This window comes from Bos indicus, chromosome 24 (assembly GCF_029378745.1).
Source record: "Bos indicus isolate NIAB-ARS_2022 breed Sahiwal x Tharparkar chromosome 24, NIAB-ARS_B.indTharparkar_mat_pri_1.0, whole genome shotgun sequence".
In the NCBI taxonomy this organism is placed as follows: Eukaryota; Metazoa; Chordata; class Mammalia; order Artiodactyla; family Bovidae; genus Bos; species Bos indicus.
In genome coordinates this window covers 35,391,223-35,409,454 of record NC_091783.1, presented here as the reverse complement: position 1 = coordinate 35,409,454, position 18,232 = coordinate 35,391,223, and the positions used below count along the sequence as shown (strand labels likewise).

At 37.2% G+C, this 18,232-nt stretch overlaps 1 protein-coding gene across 4 annotated transcripts in view; it reads right to left on the bottom strand.

Moving 5' to 3' along the window:
• ROCK1 (Rho associated coiled-coil containing protein kinase 1) overlaps nucleotides 1-18,232 on the bottom strand; it is a 124,723-nt gene that overhangs the window by 65,894 nt on the left and 40,597 nt on the right. For all 4 annotated transcript variants that reach the window (XM_070778856.1, XM_070778854.1, XM_070778853.1 and 1 more), the window contains 2 exons: nucleotides 737-837; nucleotides 76-213 (listed from right to left, as the gene is read on the bottom strand). In XM_070778856.1, coding sequence (XP_070634957.1) covers nucleotides 76-213; nucleotides 737-837 — 239 coding nt within the window. The remainder of the gene's footprint in view (nucleotides 1-75; nucleotides 214-736; nucleotides 838-18,232) is intronic.

Sequence of the window (18,232 nt, the reverse complement as noted above, 5' to 3'; positions counted from 1 at the left end):
AAACCAAAGTCAGCTTCTCAGATATGTCAAGTTACAAACCAGTACAACAACAATGAAACAACAGCAAAAGCATACCTGAACAACCCAAGGACTGTTAGCAAAAGCCATGATGTCCCTTTCTTCCCAGAAAAAAGCAGAATCAGATCTCTTAATCATTTCAAATTTGCTGAGGAGCTTCATAGCGTACACCTTCCTGGTGGATTTATGCCTTACCTTTGAAATGGAAAATAATGAACCTTTCATTAACATTTAAAGATCAGTGTTTCACAAACAATTTACTAAATAATCTAACATTACTGTGTGGCTGTTTTAACATCTCTTCTGAATTACCCCAGTAAGATCATGTTAAGGCTTTAAATACCATAAGTAATATTAGGAAAAAAAACTTTATTCCCTGTATTATGGCATCCTTCCCCTTCTCCACTCTGCTATGGATGCTACTTTCTGTTTAAAAACTTATTATTATGCCACAGCATTTTAGATGGAGTAGTATCAGGAGTAAAGTCTTCTCTTTTGATGCTTGAAACTTCTTCTCTACCCTTGAATGCTTGGGGAAAATATTTCACACTACTGCTGAATGAGACTCTAGGCTTTCATATTGGTAGGCAAGAAAGTCTAGAGCAATTTAGAGCAAGACTTTTATAAAATCAATAGTTTTCCAAAACATCATATGTTAAACAAACAAGTAGATTTTTTAATTTTAAAAAGATTTTAAAATCTTATTAAAATAACCTACCAATTGAACTTCTCCAAATGCACCTCTACCAATCACCTTCACTACTTCATAATCTTCAGCTTTCATTCGTAAATCTCTAATTTTATTTATTGTGTCTTTATCTGTATGAAAAGAAAAAGTTTATAATTTTAAATCACTGAAACAGTATAACTAAAACTGCTTATTTAACATTCAAGTTCTTGAGAAACAACAAAAAACAAAGATGTGCATTAAAAGTTATTTGATACAGGTAAAATATGAAGTTGTAAAAGAGAGAAATGCTCAATGTGCTGAGAATTGTTTTCAACAAATTCTGAAATGACTTCACTCTAGCTGTTAAATAATTACATTAAAATCTGACCAGAATGTTTTTTAAAAAAACAAACATTATACTACACGTATACTAAGGATAATTAGTTAATTAGTTCCTGGTATTTAAGTATATATCAACTTTGAACCAAGGGGCCACAGGTAGATATTTTAGATTAATTAAATCTTTCTATCAAGTCAGTTTTGATAATCCTTTTAAAAAGATATAATATAAAATATCAAAGGTAAAATAAACATGCTAAAGAATCACATATTTATTATATTTCTCTATTTGAATGAAGACTAACTTAAAACACACAGTGGGAATCTGCAATTATTTATATAAACCTGTCACACTACAAACTACAATAATTTAAAATCCCCACTGGGTAGATATTCTAATTCCTAATTTGGTCATAGATTAAAATAGGGCTATTTTAATCCACATGGGTCAACATTGGCATGAGATTACATGGAAAAGCTTCACATTTCAGAGTTGTACAAAATACAGGGCAGCTGTTAAACTTAAGTTCTAGTTACTAATAAAAGCTGCATATAATGTCTTTCTTTTGAAATGTATAATTTAAACTTGTGTTTATATACCTTTTGGCCTATAAACACATGCAACAAAGAGTAAACTTTCACATAGGAATTATATAAGTACATTTCATTTTAGATCACCTATCTATTGCAAATGCATCAGCAAGATATAAACAATAATCAATTTACTGCAGAAACATTTGTGTTAACCATGCAGTCTCTATAGTAACCACTGTAAATATAGAAATGTAACTTTAAAAACATAATCTCTGCTTTTATGGATTTCAAATGAAACAGAAACAAACAAACAAATAATAATACCAAAAAATGCAAAAAAGGGAAATAAAGCACAAGCACAGAGTTTGTGGAATAACAAGGATGACACCTAACCTAAGCCTGCCTGAGCGGGAGATAGCGAGGAAAGGCTTTCTGGAGGTGTCAGAACCTGAAACAAGTCTTAAGAATAAAAAAAAAAAGAGTAGCAGTTAGCTAGCTGGGAAAAAGAAAAGAGAGACTAACAGGCAGATGGGCAAATATAAGCAAAGGCACAGCAGAACTGTTTGCATTGCTGGGGCATCAAGTCTGTGGGAAGGACTTGAAAAGAGAGGCTGGAGAGTACCAATCTCATTAATAAGGAGCTTGAACTTTACCTATAGGCCAATAGCTGTAAAATTATTATTTCATCAACAAAAAATATTTTTCACATTAAAGTTTAAAAGCAATACAATATGAAAACAGATAAAAGTGCTCTGCTTCACGAGGATCGTGACGGTGGGTGGCAGAGGAATTGCTTTGTACACCTCTCTACAGCAGCCCTGAAGAGTCCTACCTGAAAACCACCACTCTGTGCAGGAAGCCATGAAAAGAAAGAGGCATAGAAACAATATAGTCAAATTTACATTTCAGCTACTCCAGCGACTATGTAAAAGATAAACTCAATAAAGGCAAGGCTGGGGGGTGGGGAGGAGTAGAATTTTAAGAGTACTATAATACTCTAGATGAGAAATAAGGAAGTCATGAACCAGATAATGAGTCATGAACCAGATAATGAGATATATGATAGCCTATAGAGTTGAGAAAGATCCCTGGCTCTGGTTATACCAGGTTTAGAGCCATAAACAGGATATTAATTCTGTAGTTTTGGGCCCCCAAAACATGTCTGCTGCAAATTTATGTGCAAATAGAGATTTCGCTGCTTCTTTTAATTTCTGACAGCACAAGTTACAAAGCTACTTGTGATTCAGACAATATTAGTTGTCAAAATGACTTCATTACATTTCAGTTTTGCAAAGAAGTGCTGTTTTGCCTTGTAATTTTAAGTTAAAGCAAAAACTAATGTCCAAAGTCAGTGTTCAATGGTAATTCAATGACAGTTGGGAGTGGTTCTCTTCATCAAGAAAAATATTCATTTTGGTCAGTTCTTCCTGCTGCTGCTAAGTCGCTTCAGTTGTGTCCAACTCTGTGCGACCCCATAGACAGCAGCCCACCAGGCTCCCCCATCCCTGGGATTCTCCAGGCAAGAACACTGGAGTGGGTTGCCATTTCCTTCTCCAATGCATGAAAGTGAAAAGTGAAAGTGAAGTTGCTCAGTCGCATCCGACTCTAGTGACCCCATGGACTGCAGCCTACCAGGCTCCTCCATCTGTGGATTTTCCAGGCAAGAGTACTGGAGTGGGGTGCCACTGCCTTCTCCGTCAGTTCTTACTACCATGTAAAATAACACAGCCTGAGTGGCTTAAACAGACATTGATTTTCTCCTGGTTCTAGAGACTCAAAGGCCAAGATCAGGGGCCAGGGAGTTTGGTTTCTGGTGAGATTTCTTTCTGGCTTGCTGGCATCCAGCATCTCTGTGTGCTCACAGGACATCTTGTGTGTTGTGCAGGTGAGGACACTAACCCTGTCACCAATTCCATTTTATCAGAGTCCCACCTTTATGATCTCATTCAACCTGAACTGCCTCTTGTTTGGCCCTATCTCCAAATACAGTTCTACCAAGGGGCTAGGGATTCGGCAGTAGCATCCCACTCCAGTACTCTTGCCTGGAGGATCCCATGGATGGGGGAGCCTGGCGGGCTGCCATCTATGGGGTCGCACAGAGTCAGACACGACTAAAGCGACTTAGCAGCAGCAGCAGGGATTCAACAGACAGATTTGGGGGGACACAAATCCATAAACAATCACAATGAAATGTTACCACTGCTAAGACATTGATTTGCTGCATGCAAAGATAAATGGAAATATTCAGCTTCAATTACTGTCAAAAATGTACAGAATTGTTAATGCGTAAGTCCATGAGACTGAATGAGGTTTACCACTGATACTGTGGTTCAGTAACACATGATAGATCCAAATACTTTCCAAAAAGTACTTGCTGATGTACAATACAAACTACAGGCTTTAAACGTCTTGTGTTTTCACAAGATCTGTTAGTTTAACTAAGCCATTTTCTGCACCATACATAATTTTAACTACCATCCCTTGTCACACATCTCAGCAGACCCCACTTCAAGTTGTACTTAGTGTTTCCTCAACTATCTTGCCTGTACTTGTTCTATGCAGACTATACACGGAGGTTAATCCTTTAGTCACTTCAAACTCAGCATTGATCGCTCAAATAAATAAGAGTCAAGGAAAATCACTCAAAATTATCTTGCTTTTAAATTGACTACTGCTACTGCTCCCAACAGTCGTGATGCTTTGAGCAACTACTGTTCTTGCCAAGAAGCTAATAGTCTTAAGGAAGTTATTCTCTCTATACATATTTGCTCTGCTGCTGCAAACACTCACAATCAGCAAGCAGCTTTCTCTGTGTGGCTAACAAATAAGCCACTTGTAAACTTACATAAGGTCGTAACATCATTTTCTTCCTTCATTTTGTAAAGAAAATTCTGCTGTGATGGGATATTCTCTTTTAAATTTTCTGGGCTTTTTTTCCTGTTACTTTCCTGGGAGTTGGGAACGTTATGGTGAGTGCTGATTCACTCCTGTCAATGCCCACTGCACCCTTTCAGCACAGCCACAGTGTCACTGAGTAGTAACACAACGCTTCACCCTCCAACTTGAAGAAATAATCCACACTTCACTGTGGTGCAAAATAAGAACACTTAAGTTCCCTTTTCCTTTTCTGTTCTGACATGATGGGCATGCACTAACAATGGGGAAAAAATAAAATGCTGAGGTATGGTGATACACATGGAATGCTACTGAGTTCTAACTGCAGCACTGTGATTTAGTGTGCTGAGCAATGGTGTGAAGCAGTAAAGAGGCCGTGTACGATTTCCGTCACAACTACTCAACTTTCCAACTTGTGCTGTAGCAGAAAAGTAATCACAAACAATACAGAAAAGAATAAGCATAGCTATGTCACAATAAAACTTTACTTATGGACACTGAAATCCATATAATTTTCATGTATCATGAAATACTACTAATCTTTTGATGTTCTATAAATTATTTTTAAAAATATAAAAACCATTCATAGCTCATAAGCCATCCCAAAACAGATAGTGCACCAGATTTGGCCTGTGGGCTGTAGCTTACCAACCCTGGTTCCAATGGAAACCCAGCTCCCCAACTCCACCCCCCCACCAGCTCTACAGTGGTGCTCTTTACCCTCCACGTGCTCACCCTCCAGTGGCCCTGGATGCAGACGGAACAGGTGAACCCCACTGCCATCTCTTCACACTCACCCAGTTTTGCTTTTCATGTTTAAAAGGTTGTATCTCCCACTACCTCTTACTGTCACTGTAATCTACTCACCCCCAGCTCATCACATCTCACTGCTAGATAATTCTGGTTTCTGGTTTACTAACCTTCTCTCCAGTATTTTCCTAATTCTTCAGGATTTTAATACACCCACAGATGATACTTCTAATAACCTGCCCTCTCAATACCTTTAACTTCTGATCTTGTCCTCCACTTTATCTCAGCTGCTCATTTCCACATACTAGATCTTATCAATACCGGTAATTACAGTCCTCCCTTCATTTCACATCCTACACTCTCTAAGCACTCCGTCAACTTTCCTGCTCACTCCATCCAACAACTCAACCCCAACAATCCCCAGCTCACCAAGATCTCCCAACCCACTGACTCTATGTGGTTTTTACTGTATCTCACTGCACTGAAAGGTTCTCTTTCTTATCTACCCAGCTTAAATTACACAATCAAGCATTATAATTACTCGCTTGCATACAACTTTAACACCCTGGCTCTTTTCTGCCTCATTATAGTTTGGCAAAACCATAATTTCAGCTAAATCTAACTCTATAGCTAACTCGATGTCAGCACCCATGTAGTTGAATATGTCTGGATAAATACATAAAATCATACTGACAGATCCCACTTTAACTCCATAATCGCAAACATAAAGCATGCCCTTAATTCTGCTTGGCAATCATACATTTTTTAGTATATTCACTATTCCACTCTACTAGAGATAATAATTCACATTTTCTTTTCTCTTTTCAAACCTCCCACTGCTTCTTGTTCATTGCTAATGACTGTGTTGGCTACTACCCTGAAACAATGAAAAGAGAACTGTCATAGATTTACCATTAAATCAATATATTTATATTATATATTCATATTCAACCACCAGCATGTGCCCTCATATATTTAGTCTCTTCACTTTTACTGAGAAAACTGCTCTCTCACCAATCCCTCGACCAGTGATGTCATCCTCACTAGCTCGAGGACACTGCTCCAGCCATTCTCCCCTCTTTCTGCTGTGTCACTAGCTTTCACCTTCCTAACAGGATCATATCATGCCATTTTCATTCCCATCTTAAACAAACCTCCTGACTCCATTTCTCTCACTAGCTACTGCCCCATTACTCAACCCCACTATGGCAAAATTCCTCAAAATCTGTCTGTACTCCATGTCCAAATCCTTCTAATCGGCTCTAAAATCCTTTTGGGGTAGTCTTTGGCCACTACCTTTCTATCAAAATTGCTGGTCAGGGGGTTCCCTGGTGGTCTAGAAGCTAGGATTCAATGCTTACACTGCCAGGGCCCAGGTTCAATCCCTAGTTGGGGAACTGAGATCCCACAAGCGGTGCAGTATGGTCAAAATTAAAAAAAAACAAAAACAAAAAAAGCCAGAACAAAACTGCAAGTCACAGGTGACCACTGTGTTGCTAAATTCCCAGTCTTCATCTTGATATATCAGTAGCTTCTGACAGTCTGATGACCCCGGTTATTCTTACTCGACTTCCAGGGTACTACATTCCTACAACAGTACTAAGGGTAATTTTTTCCAACATCAAATTATTTCTTCTCAGCTGCTTTTGCTGGTTCCTCCTCTTCTACCAGATTTCTTAACACGAAATCTTCTCAAGGCTCAGTCTTTCATGATGCATTCTTCTCTGTTTACACTCACTTATTCGGTGGACTTATAAAAAGCACTGACATGTCAACAACTCCCAGTTTTTTTCCTCCAGTTCAGACCCCTCTCTCTGAAACTTAAGATTTATATATTCAATTGCTTATACAATATATCCACTTAGTTGAACAGACGTATTCTCACTTCAAACCTCTACCTAAGATTTCAATATGTCAGCTGATGGGTCAGTTTTGCTTGGGGCAAAAACCTAGGGGCATTCTTGACTCCTGTTTTATCTTATACTCCACATCCTATCTGGCTGACTCTGCTTTTGAAATATATCTGGAACCTGATAACTTCTCACCCTCTACACTGCTACCATGCTGGACCAAGTCACCATCATGTCTTCTTTGGACTACTGCAATTGCCTCTAAACTGCAATCATTTCTTAACTGATTTCTGGTGTCTATCCCTGTCTCTCAATAGTCTGTTCTTAGGGGCAGTACTGTTACAACACAAGTCAGATCATGTCACTCCTCTGCTCAGAACTCTCTAATGTCTTGCCATCTTACCCAGAGCAAAAGTCAAAAATCTTACGATGGCCTACAAGACTCTACATGACCTACGCTCCCCATTTCCTTCATTCTCTGACATCATCCTACTATTCTCTCCCTTGCTTAACCCTCTCCAGCTGCAATGGCTTCCTTCCTGCTGTCCAAACATGCCAGGTATGCTTCTTATGGCCTTTGCATTGGCTGTTCCTCTGTATGCCATTTTCTATCCTTAAACATCCACATGGCTAACCCTCTCAACTACTTCAACTCTTTTCTCAAATACCACCACTGAGTGAACCCTATCCCAGTAACTGTACTTAAAACTGAAGAATTCTTAGAACTCCCAAGCCCATTTTCCCCAAAGTAAACATTAATCTGTTTCTCATGAACTTTAATACAAGCAAAATTATAAAATTGCTAAGCCCTTATTACTTCCAAGACCAATAAGCAGGAATGTGTGACCAGCAGATCCTTTTAATAATTTGTGATCGTCAACTGTGTTGAGCCAGGTAATGCTGGCAGAAAGTTAAAATTCAGAGAAGTATGAATTCAGAGTGGAGAAGGAAATGGCAACCCACTCCAGTATTCTTGCCTAGAGAATCCTGTGGACAGAGAAGTCTGGTGGGCTTCTGTCCATAGAGTCACACAGAGTCGGACACGACTGAAGCGATTTAGCGTGCATGCATGTATTGGAGAAGGAAATGGCAACCCACTTCAGTATTCTTGCCTGAAGAATCCCAGGGACAGGGGAGCCTGGTGGGCTGCTGTCTATGGGGTAGCACAGAGTTGGACACAACTGAAGCGACTTAGCAGCAGCAGCATCAATTCAGAGAAGCATGGGTAGCGAGGATGAAATGGGCAAACTGAGTCACAAGAAACGACCGTAAGTTTTGACAGGCCACGAATTAGCTAATCATCTCTAAACATGTCAAAAGATGAGTGCAGAAAGATTGAAAATTTATAGTTTCAGGGTTATGAAAAATTAAATATTTCAATCACATACAGACTCTTTAACTTTCTAGAAAGCAAACAGATGGTTTTTCTTTAGTCTTTTTTTAAAAATCATACTTTATACGCAATAAATGTTACTTCTAGGAATATATATATGTACAATAGAGTATTACAAAACATTTAAATTCTGTTACTGAATAATAATTACATAGAATGCTGTTCAACATATGATGTTGAGCAGAGATTAAACGGCATGTGGTATATGAACTGAATTTTCTAAAAACATAAATACATACTGGTGTGTGTATATATATATATATGTATATGTATATATGTATATGTATATATGTGTGTATATATGTGTGTGTGTGTGTGTATATATATATGTGTGTATATATATATATATATATATATATATATATACAGAAAAAAGCCAGAAGGAACTATACCAAAATTATAACTGCAGTAGTTTCCAAGTATGGTGGGATTAGAGATTATTTTATTCTTCACATTTTCCATTTACTTCAAGTTTTCTATGATTCTGTTGCTTTCTAATGAGAAGAAGATATATTTTGCCTAGTTTAGGGTCCTCAATTATAAAGTGAATCATATTTTACGTACCACTATAGATTGTAAGACATCCCTAATTATTTAAAAAATGTTTTAAGAAAATGTCAGAATAAAGTATGGCAATAAAAACTGTGTACAATGCACTATTTGTCCAATATACTGCCACTCATTGCATAAAGAAATCCAGTACGCCTTGCAAACTTCTAAGTAGTCAACCAGTTCTAATAAGCTCTAAAATGATCTAAAACATATCTAGAAAATCTGCAATGTAAGACTCAACTCCCTAAATCCTGATTTTGTTTCAATATAACAGTTAATAATAATAATAAATTATTCTATGCCCAAATGTTCAAATAGGATTCAAGCTCCAGGAAGATGGGCCAGTGTGCACACAGGTGTAAACACACGTAAGGAGTAATCTGGTTTGAGAAACAGATCAACAAAGATCAAAACCAAACCCTAAATTCCTCAACATAGCATAAGATGGCTGTTAGATACTGTTCTCCAATCTTTTATTTCTAGATATTCTCCTCAACAATGCTCTCAGTTACTTGCAATTTCCCACACAGAGATGATGCTTCACATCTCCAGTCCTTTGCAGATGTTGATCACCCATCTAAAATGACTAGCCCCACTTTATTTGAGCAACTCACTACCAAGCAAGATCTAATTCTTTATCCATCTCCTCTTCAGCCATTCCTGATCCCCTCAATCTGTTGTGTGTGTGTGTGTGTGTGTGTGTGTGTGTGTGTGTGTGTGTGTGTGTGTGTCTGGTGTGTGTGTGTGTTGAGCAAGTCACTACCAAGATCTAATTCTTTATCCATCTCCTCCTCAGCCATTCCTGATCTCCTTAATCTGATAGGTTGCCTACTGCACACATGCATGTGTGTCCTCCTTCCCAACTCTTTGCAACTTCACGGCTGTGTGTGTGTGTGTGTGTTTGTGTGTCTGTCCCCAACACTTTGCAACGCCATGGACTGTTGTGTGGCCCAACAGGCTCCTCTGTCCATGGAATTTGCCAGGCTAACATATCCTACTCCAAGGGATCTTTCTGACCCAGGGATGGAATCTGTGTCTCCTGCGTCTCCTGCACTGGCAGGCAGATTCTTTACCATTGCACCCTGCCTTCCTCCTCTGGGACGCTGCTATTTCTCTATTGTTTCATCTGTCAACATGGCCTGGAATTGTTTGTATTTCTTCTGTTAGATTGTTTATTATCATTTCCTGAAGGGTGGAGACCACACTTCATTCATGAATATGTCCTTGATGTATGCATGTGCTCAATAGATACTTACTGAAACATATAATGATATTATTTACAAATGGCCACAATCACTCACTGCTCTTATCTGTTCAGAGAAAACCTATATGTTCAGGCACATACATTTACTCCAAAATAATAAAAGTATATACTCAAAAAATCAATCTTGGGTTTCTCAAAATGTTAAACAGAATTATATGACTTGAGAATTCCACTTTCAGGCATCTACCCAAGAGAAATGAAAACATATGCCCACATAAAAACTTGTGCACATTCACAGCAGCATTTATTCGAAATATCCAAAAAGCAGAAAACAATCCCAATGTATGGAGAGATAAAATGTGGCATTATCTATAAATGGGGTATTATTTGGCAATCTGAAAGAATGAAATACATGCTACAACATAGATGAACCCTGAAGAGATCATGCTAAGTCTAAAAATTCTGTCATAAAGGATTACATACGGTATGATTCCAGCTATAGGAAATGTCCATATTGGCAAATCTATACAGGCATTCCCTAGGGTTGGGGAACTTGGAGAGTAATGGTAAGTTACTGCTAATGGGTATGGGGTTTCTTTATGAGATGATAAAATGTTCAAAATGTAACTGAAGTAATGACTTCACAACCTTATAAATGCAGACAAAAACCAATGAACCGTATACTTTAAATGGATCAATCTTCAGTACATAAATTATATCTCAATAAAGTAGTTTTTTAAAAAATCAATCTTGGGTTTGGCAATGATTTTTACAAGCAACACCAAAAGCACAATCCATAGGAGAAAGAAATGATAAATTAGAGCTTGTCAAAATCAAAAACACTTGCTCTGTAAGATAGTATGTAGTCTTCTGAGCCTGGAGATGTAGCTTATTGATCCTCCTCCGCACTGAGTATCTGCTGGACTGGTGATCAGATTCCAAAGAATCAAGTATGGAAAGGAAAAATAGTAACTTTCCAAGGGAGAAGCCTGGCAGACACTATCTTAAAACCAGTGATAAAGATTAATATTATCACTAGTGAATCACGATGATATCATATATACCAAATACAATGTGATAAGAAGCACGTGTCATCTCTGTGGTACTCATCCTCAAAACCCAAAACCCCTGTGGAACCATGAGAAAACACTGGAAAAAACTAAACTGAGGAAAGTTTTGCAAAATACTTTATCAATAATCTTCAAAACTGTCAAGGTCATAAAAATAAACAAGGAAAGCTTGAGAATTCTGACAGACTGGAGACGACTATGGAAAAATGGCAACTAAATACAATGATATATGCTAGACTGGATTCTGGAACCAAAAAAAAAAGATTAGTGCAAAAACTGATATCTAAGTATGCAGTTAATAGTAATATACCAACTTTAATTTCTTAGTTTTGTCAATGTACCACGGCTATAAAAGATGCTAACATTACAGAAAGCTGGATGAAGGGCAGCTTCAGGATACTCTGTACTATTTTTGCAACTTTTCCATGAGTTTATTCCAAGATAAATAATTTATTTTAAAACCAAAGAGAATATTTAACATTTGTATATGAAAATCTGATTTAGTAATATTTTACTTGTAATAACTTCAAACAAGATCATGTAATACCCTAAGTTAGACTGCATACTATATTCAATTTTATGGCTCCACTATAAAAATTCTAACTTTTATACCACTTTCTGGTATAAAACTGAATTTTGGCAATACATATATCAAAATGCAAACTGGATGCAACTTTTGACTCAGAAATTCCTGGAATTCACTCCAAAGAAAAGGAAGAGCAAGTATACCAAGCTGTATGTACAAAAATGTTAATTACAGCCTAAAACAGTGAAAAATTGGGAGGAACCTGAGAACCACCTATTATAGAAACAGTTTTTAAAATCATGGCACATTTATTCATCAGACTATGTGTATTCATTTAAAAATGTGTTATCCATACTCACTAGCATAAAAAGACACTCTACAATGTGCTTTTTCACTGAACAAGCTATGGATAGCTGACAGAAATGTCCTACTGATTTTTATTTGGGCTGTTTTAACTTTTTGCCCAAATGACAATATAATCTATTGATATTCCAAAGTATTTGCAGACCTGATTTTGCCAGATACATTTCTTTAAGTATTAGATTATGCTCCTGAAGATTATTAGTTTTAAAATATCCTGTCTAACTTCTCTCCAGTATACCTCACCAATCCTAGATATTATTTTTATCTTTCTTCCTCAGATTGCCAGGGGTTAAGGGCGTTCTTATTTTAACCTACGTTTCTTGAAATATTAATGCATTTGTTCATCTATTAACTGCTCATTGGTCGTTTTAATTTTTTCTCCTTTATACTACATTTTCAATTACTTTGTCCATTTTTACAGTTTCTGTTTTTCTTACGGACTGCAAGGATTTCTTCAAACATTAGGAATGTAATTCTTTTACATATGTTGTCATTTTTTCCAACTTTCTTTATAAAGTTTTGAAATGACAAAATCTGTCAATGTTTGCTTTACAGTTTCTAGCCCTGTTATCTTGCTTTAAAAAAAAATTAAAAAGTCATTCTGTACTAGAAGACTATACACATAATTTCATCTAGTACTTTTTCATCTTTACATTGGTACAAGCTGTAGAGACAATTTCATTTTCCCTGCATATATCATTTAATAAGCAGAAAAGTATCATGATTTTAACAAGTTTAAAAATAAGTATTTTACATTTTGAAGCATGCCTGAGTAATGAAATATTAAGACTTTAAGATGGGGGAAAGAGGAACAAACTTTGTGATGATCATCACTGCCTGTTTACATATATATAAATATCTAATTAAGTGTATAATCCATGAAATGTTGTTTTGGAAAGGAATTTAAGTAGCCACTAAAGAAAAGATAAACTCCATTAAAATACTGTACAGTAGGTTCCTAAATATAATTACTTGGAAAAATAAAAACTTGAGAAAATAAAAATAAAAACATCTTTTTACAATGATGCATGTAATTTACCCTTTAGTGCAGTGATTTAATACAATAACAGAACCTTTTGAAAGAGGATACCTCTTGCATTTCTCTAATAATCAGTGATGTGGAGCACCTTTTCATGTGCTTTTTGGCCCACTGTATGTCTCCTTTGGAGAAATGTCTATTTAGGTCTTCTGTCCAATTTTTGATTGGGTTGTTTGTTGATATTTTTGGAAATTTATCTCTTGTTATTAGCAATGTTTGCAAATATTTTCTCCCAGTCCAGTGGCTGTCCTTTTGTTTTATGGTTTCCTTTGCCATGCAAAAGCTTTTAAGTTTAATTAGGTCCCATTTTATTCATTTTTGTTTTTATTTCCATTAATCTAGGAAGCAAAAAATCCAAAAAATAAATTATTGCTGTGATTTATGTCAAACAATGTTCTGCTTATGTTTTCCTCTAAGAATTTTATACTATCTGGTCTTACATTTAGGTCTTTAATTCATTTTCAGTTTACTATTTTTACATGGTATTAGAGAATGTTATGCAGTCCCATTTTCCCAGCACCACTTACTGCAGAGATTGTCTTTTCTCCATTGTATATTCTTGCCTCCTTTGTCGCAGACTAATTTACCATAATTGCACAGGTTTATTTCTGGGCTTTCTATACTGTTCCACTGATCTATGTCTGTTTCATACCAGTACCATACTGTTTTGATTAGTATAACTTTGTAGTACAGTCTGAAGTCAAGGAGCTTGATTCCTCCAGCTCTGTTCTTTCTCAAGCTTGCTTTGGCTATTCAGGGTCTTTTGTGCTTCCATACAAGTTAAAAATATTTTGTACTAGGTCTCTGAAAAATACTACTGATCCATAAACTGCCTTGGGTAGGATGGTCATTTTAACAATATTGATTCTTCCAATACAAGAACACAATATATTTTTCCATTCTGCTTGTGTCATCTTCAATTACTTTCATCAGGTCCTTTGCCTGCAGGTTTATCCCTAAGTATTTTATTCTTTTTGATGCTATGCTATATTGGAGTATTTCCCTAATTTTTCTTATATTTCACTTTTAGTGTATAAATACAACAGATTTCTGCATATTAATTTTGTATCCAGCAACGTAATTCATTGATGAATTCTAGTAGTTTTCTGGTAGCATCTTCAGGATTTTCTATGTCTATAGCACGTCATTTGCAAACAGTGACAGTTTTACTTTTTTCCAATTTGGATTCCTTTTACCAGTTTTTTTCTCTGACTGCCGTGGCTACGAGTTCCAAAACTATGTTGACCAGAAATGGCCAAGAGTGAGCAGCCTTGTCTTGTTACTCATCTCAGAAGAAATGCATTCAGATTTACACCATTAAGTATGATGTTAAGGTTTGGTAATATATGGCCTTTATTACGTTGAGGTATGTTCCTTCTATGCTCACTTTGAAGAGCTTTTACTACAAGTGGATACTGAATTTTATCAGAAGTTTTCTCTACATCTATTGAGGTGATCATGTATTTTACTCTTCAATTTGTTAATGTGGTGTATCACATTGATTGATTTCCAGATACTGCAATATCTTTGCATTCCTGGAATGAGTCCCACTTGATCATGGTATATCATCCTTTTACTTCATTGCTAGAATTGGTTTGCTAGTATTTCACTGAGCGTTATTGCATCTACGTTTGTCAGTGATAGTGGCTATGATTTTCTTTTTCTGTGATATCTTTCTCTGGTTTTGGTATCAGGGTGATGGTGGCTTCACAGAATGAGTTTGGAAGTATTCCTTCCTCTGCAAAATTTTGGAATAGTTTTAGAAGGATAGGTATTAACTGGTCTCCAAATGTTTGGCATAATTCACCTGTGAAGCCACCTTGTCCTGGACTTTTGTTTGCTGGGAGTTTTAAAATTACTGATTAAATTTCAGTGCTGGTAACTGGTCTATTTGTATTTTCTATTTCTTCCTGGTTCAGTCTTCACAGATTGTGCCTTTCTAAGAATCTGTCCATTTCTTCTGGGTTGTCCATTTTACTGGTGTACAGTTGCTCATGAAAAGTGAAAGTGAAAGTCACTCAGTCATGTCCAACTCTTTTGAGACCATACGGACTATCCAGTACATAGAATACTCTAGGCCAGAATACTGGAGTGGGTAGCCTTTCCCTTCTCCAGGGGATCTTCCCAACCCAGGGATCGAACCCAGGTCTCCTGCATTACAGGCACATTCTTTACCAGCTGAGCTACAAGGGAAGCCCAAGGATACTGGAGTGGGTAGCCTATCCCTTCTGCAGGGTATCTTCCCGACCCAGGAATTAAACTGGGGTCTCCTACATTGCAAGTGGATTCTTTACCAACTGAGCTATCAGAAAAGCCCACAGTAATCTCTTAAGATTTTTTGTACTTCTGTGGTGTTGGTTTTAACTTCTCCTTTTTCATTTCTGATTGATTTGGGCCCTCTCCCTTTTTTTCTTAATGAGTCTAGCTAAAGGTTTACCAATTTTGTTTATCTTTTCAAAGAATCCACTTTTAGTTTCACAGATCTTTTCTATTGTTTTTTAGTTTCTATTTATTTTTGCTCTGATCTTTGTTTCTTTAATTCTAACTTTGGGTTTTGTTTGTTCTTCTTTCTCTAGTTGCTTTAGGCATAAAGTTAGGTTGTTTATTTGAGATTTTTCTTGTTTCCTGAGATAAGCTTGTATAGCTGTAAACTTCCCTTGCTGGGTTTATTTTTTTAATCCAAACAAATTCTCTACCATATTTTTACTTTCAGGTTCATGGGTTTTTTTTCAGACATACAACGATCTCCATTACGTTCTTGTAGACTGATAAGATTTCTTTAGTAAGCATGATTTTCTAAAAGATTCATATAATTATGAATCTTGTACCGCAAAATCTCTGTTAAATTTATAATGGTTTACAAACACAGACAGCCAAAAATTACTGTTTTCAAATCTTCCCCTCCTCGTTTCATTGCATCAGTTCAGTTCAGTTGCTCAGTCGTGTCCAACTCTTTGTGACCCCATGAACTGCAGCACGCCACGCCTCCCTGTCCATCACCAACTCCCAGAGTTCACTCAAACTCACGCCCATTGAGTCGGTGATGCCATCCAGCCATCTCATCCTCTGTTGTCCCCTTCTCCTCCTGACCCCAATCCCTCCCAGCATCAGAGTCTTTTCCAATGAGTCAACTCTTTGCATGAGGTGGCCAAAGTATTGGAGTTTCAGCTTTAGCATCATTCCTTCCAAAGAACACCCAGGGCTAATCTCCTTCAGAATGGACTGGTTGGATCTCCCTGCAGTCCAAGGGACTCTCAAGAGTCTTCTCCAACACCACAGTTCAAAAGCATCAATTCTTCGGCGCCCAGCTTTCTTCACAGTCCAACTCTCACATCCATACATGACTACTGGAAAAACCATAGCCTTGACTAGACGGACCTTTGCTGGCAAAGTAATGTCTCTGCTTTTCAATATGCTATCTAGGTTGGTCATAACTTTCCTTCCAAGGAGTAAGCGTCTTTTAATTTCATGGCTGCAATCACCATCTGTAGTGATTTTGGAGCCCCAAAAAATACCTCCCCCAAAATATGTTTCTTCAAAAACGTGACTAACTGCCACCAAGATAATTTGATTTTATCCAGATACCTTTCTAACCCCTACTCTAAAAGTTCACCTTAAAATCTTTATCAGTTATGTGAAGCTGATATTTTCTTTGTAGTCATCATTATTCAGATATTATAGTTTAGAGTCCAGAGAAACAAATCTTTATATTTAACTAGGTATTCAGTCAAATGGTCACAGGTTATCTTTTCCCTTTCAGTTCCCATACAGTCTTCAACACAAAAAGATGAAAATACAGCCTATAATATAGTCGGGACTGAAGTTTAAAATATTTCATGCCTCTGTAACTAAAAAGCCTCTTGATGAAAGTGAAAGAGGAGAGTGAAGAGTTGGCTTAAAGCTCAACGTTCAGAAAGCAAAGATCATGACATCTGGTCCCAGCACTTCATGGCACATAGATGGGGAAACAGTGGAAACAGTGGCTGACTTTATTTTTTGGGACTCCAAAATCACTGCAGATGCTAACTGCAGCCATGAAATTAAAAGACGCTTACTCCTTGGAAGGAAAGTTATGACCAACCTAGATAGCATGTTAAAAAGCAGAGATATTACTTTGCCAACAAAGGTCCGTCTAGTCAAGGCTATGGTTTTTCCAGTAGTCATGTATGGATGTGAGAGTTGGACTGTGAAGAAAGCTGGGCGCCGAAGAATTGATGCTTTTGAACTGTGGTGTTGGAGAAGACTCTTGAGAGTCCCTTGGACTGCAAGGAGATCCAACCAGTCCATCCTGAAGGAGATCAGTCCTGGGTGTTCTTTAGAAGGACTGATGTTAAAGCTGGAACTCCAATACTTTGGCCACCTCATGCGAAAAATTGACTCATTGGAAAAGACCCTGATGCTGGGAGGGATTGCGGGCAGGAGGAGAAGGGGACAACAGAGGAGGAGATGGCTGGATGGCATCACCGACTCAATGCACATGAGTTTGAGTGAACTCTGGGAGTGGGTGATGGACAGGGAGGCCTGGCGTGCTGTAATTCATGGGATCGCAGAGTCAGACATGACTGAGCAATTGAACTGAACTGAACTGATACCTTAAAGTTGTTATACTTTACTGAGACTTGAGCTTAATTACTAAAGAAAAAGATCTTATTCCATATTCCAGGTATATTCTTAGATCACTACATGAGATACCTGTCAGCAAAAAGTCATTCGAAACAAAACATTTACATTCAGAAAACAATTCTGATGTACCCAATAATGAAAACTATAAAAATCCATATAAATTAATTTCAGCAATATGAAGAATACTATCCTGTGAAAACCTATTACTCTCTGTGAAATATTACATAAATACAACTTCAGGAGTTGAAGGTGAATGTCACATTGTCATGTAAATGGGAGTCACACAGTATGTACCCTTTTGTACCTGCCTTTTTGGGGGCAGGGTTCCTGGTTTTTTTCACTTACCACAGTGCTTCTGAGATTTATCAATGTTGTTGCACTTATCAGTAATTCACTCTTTCTCACT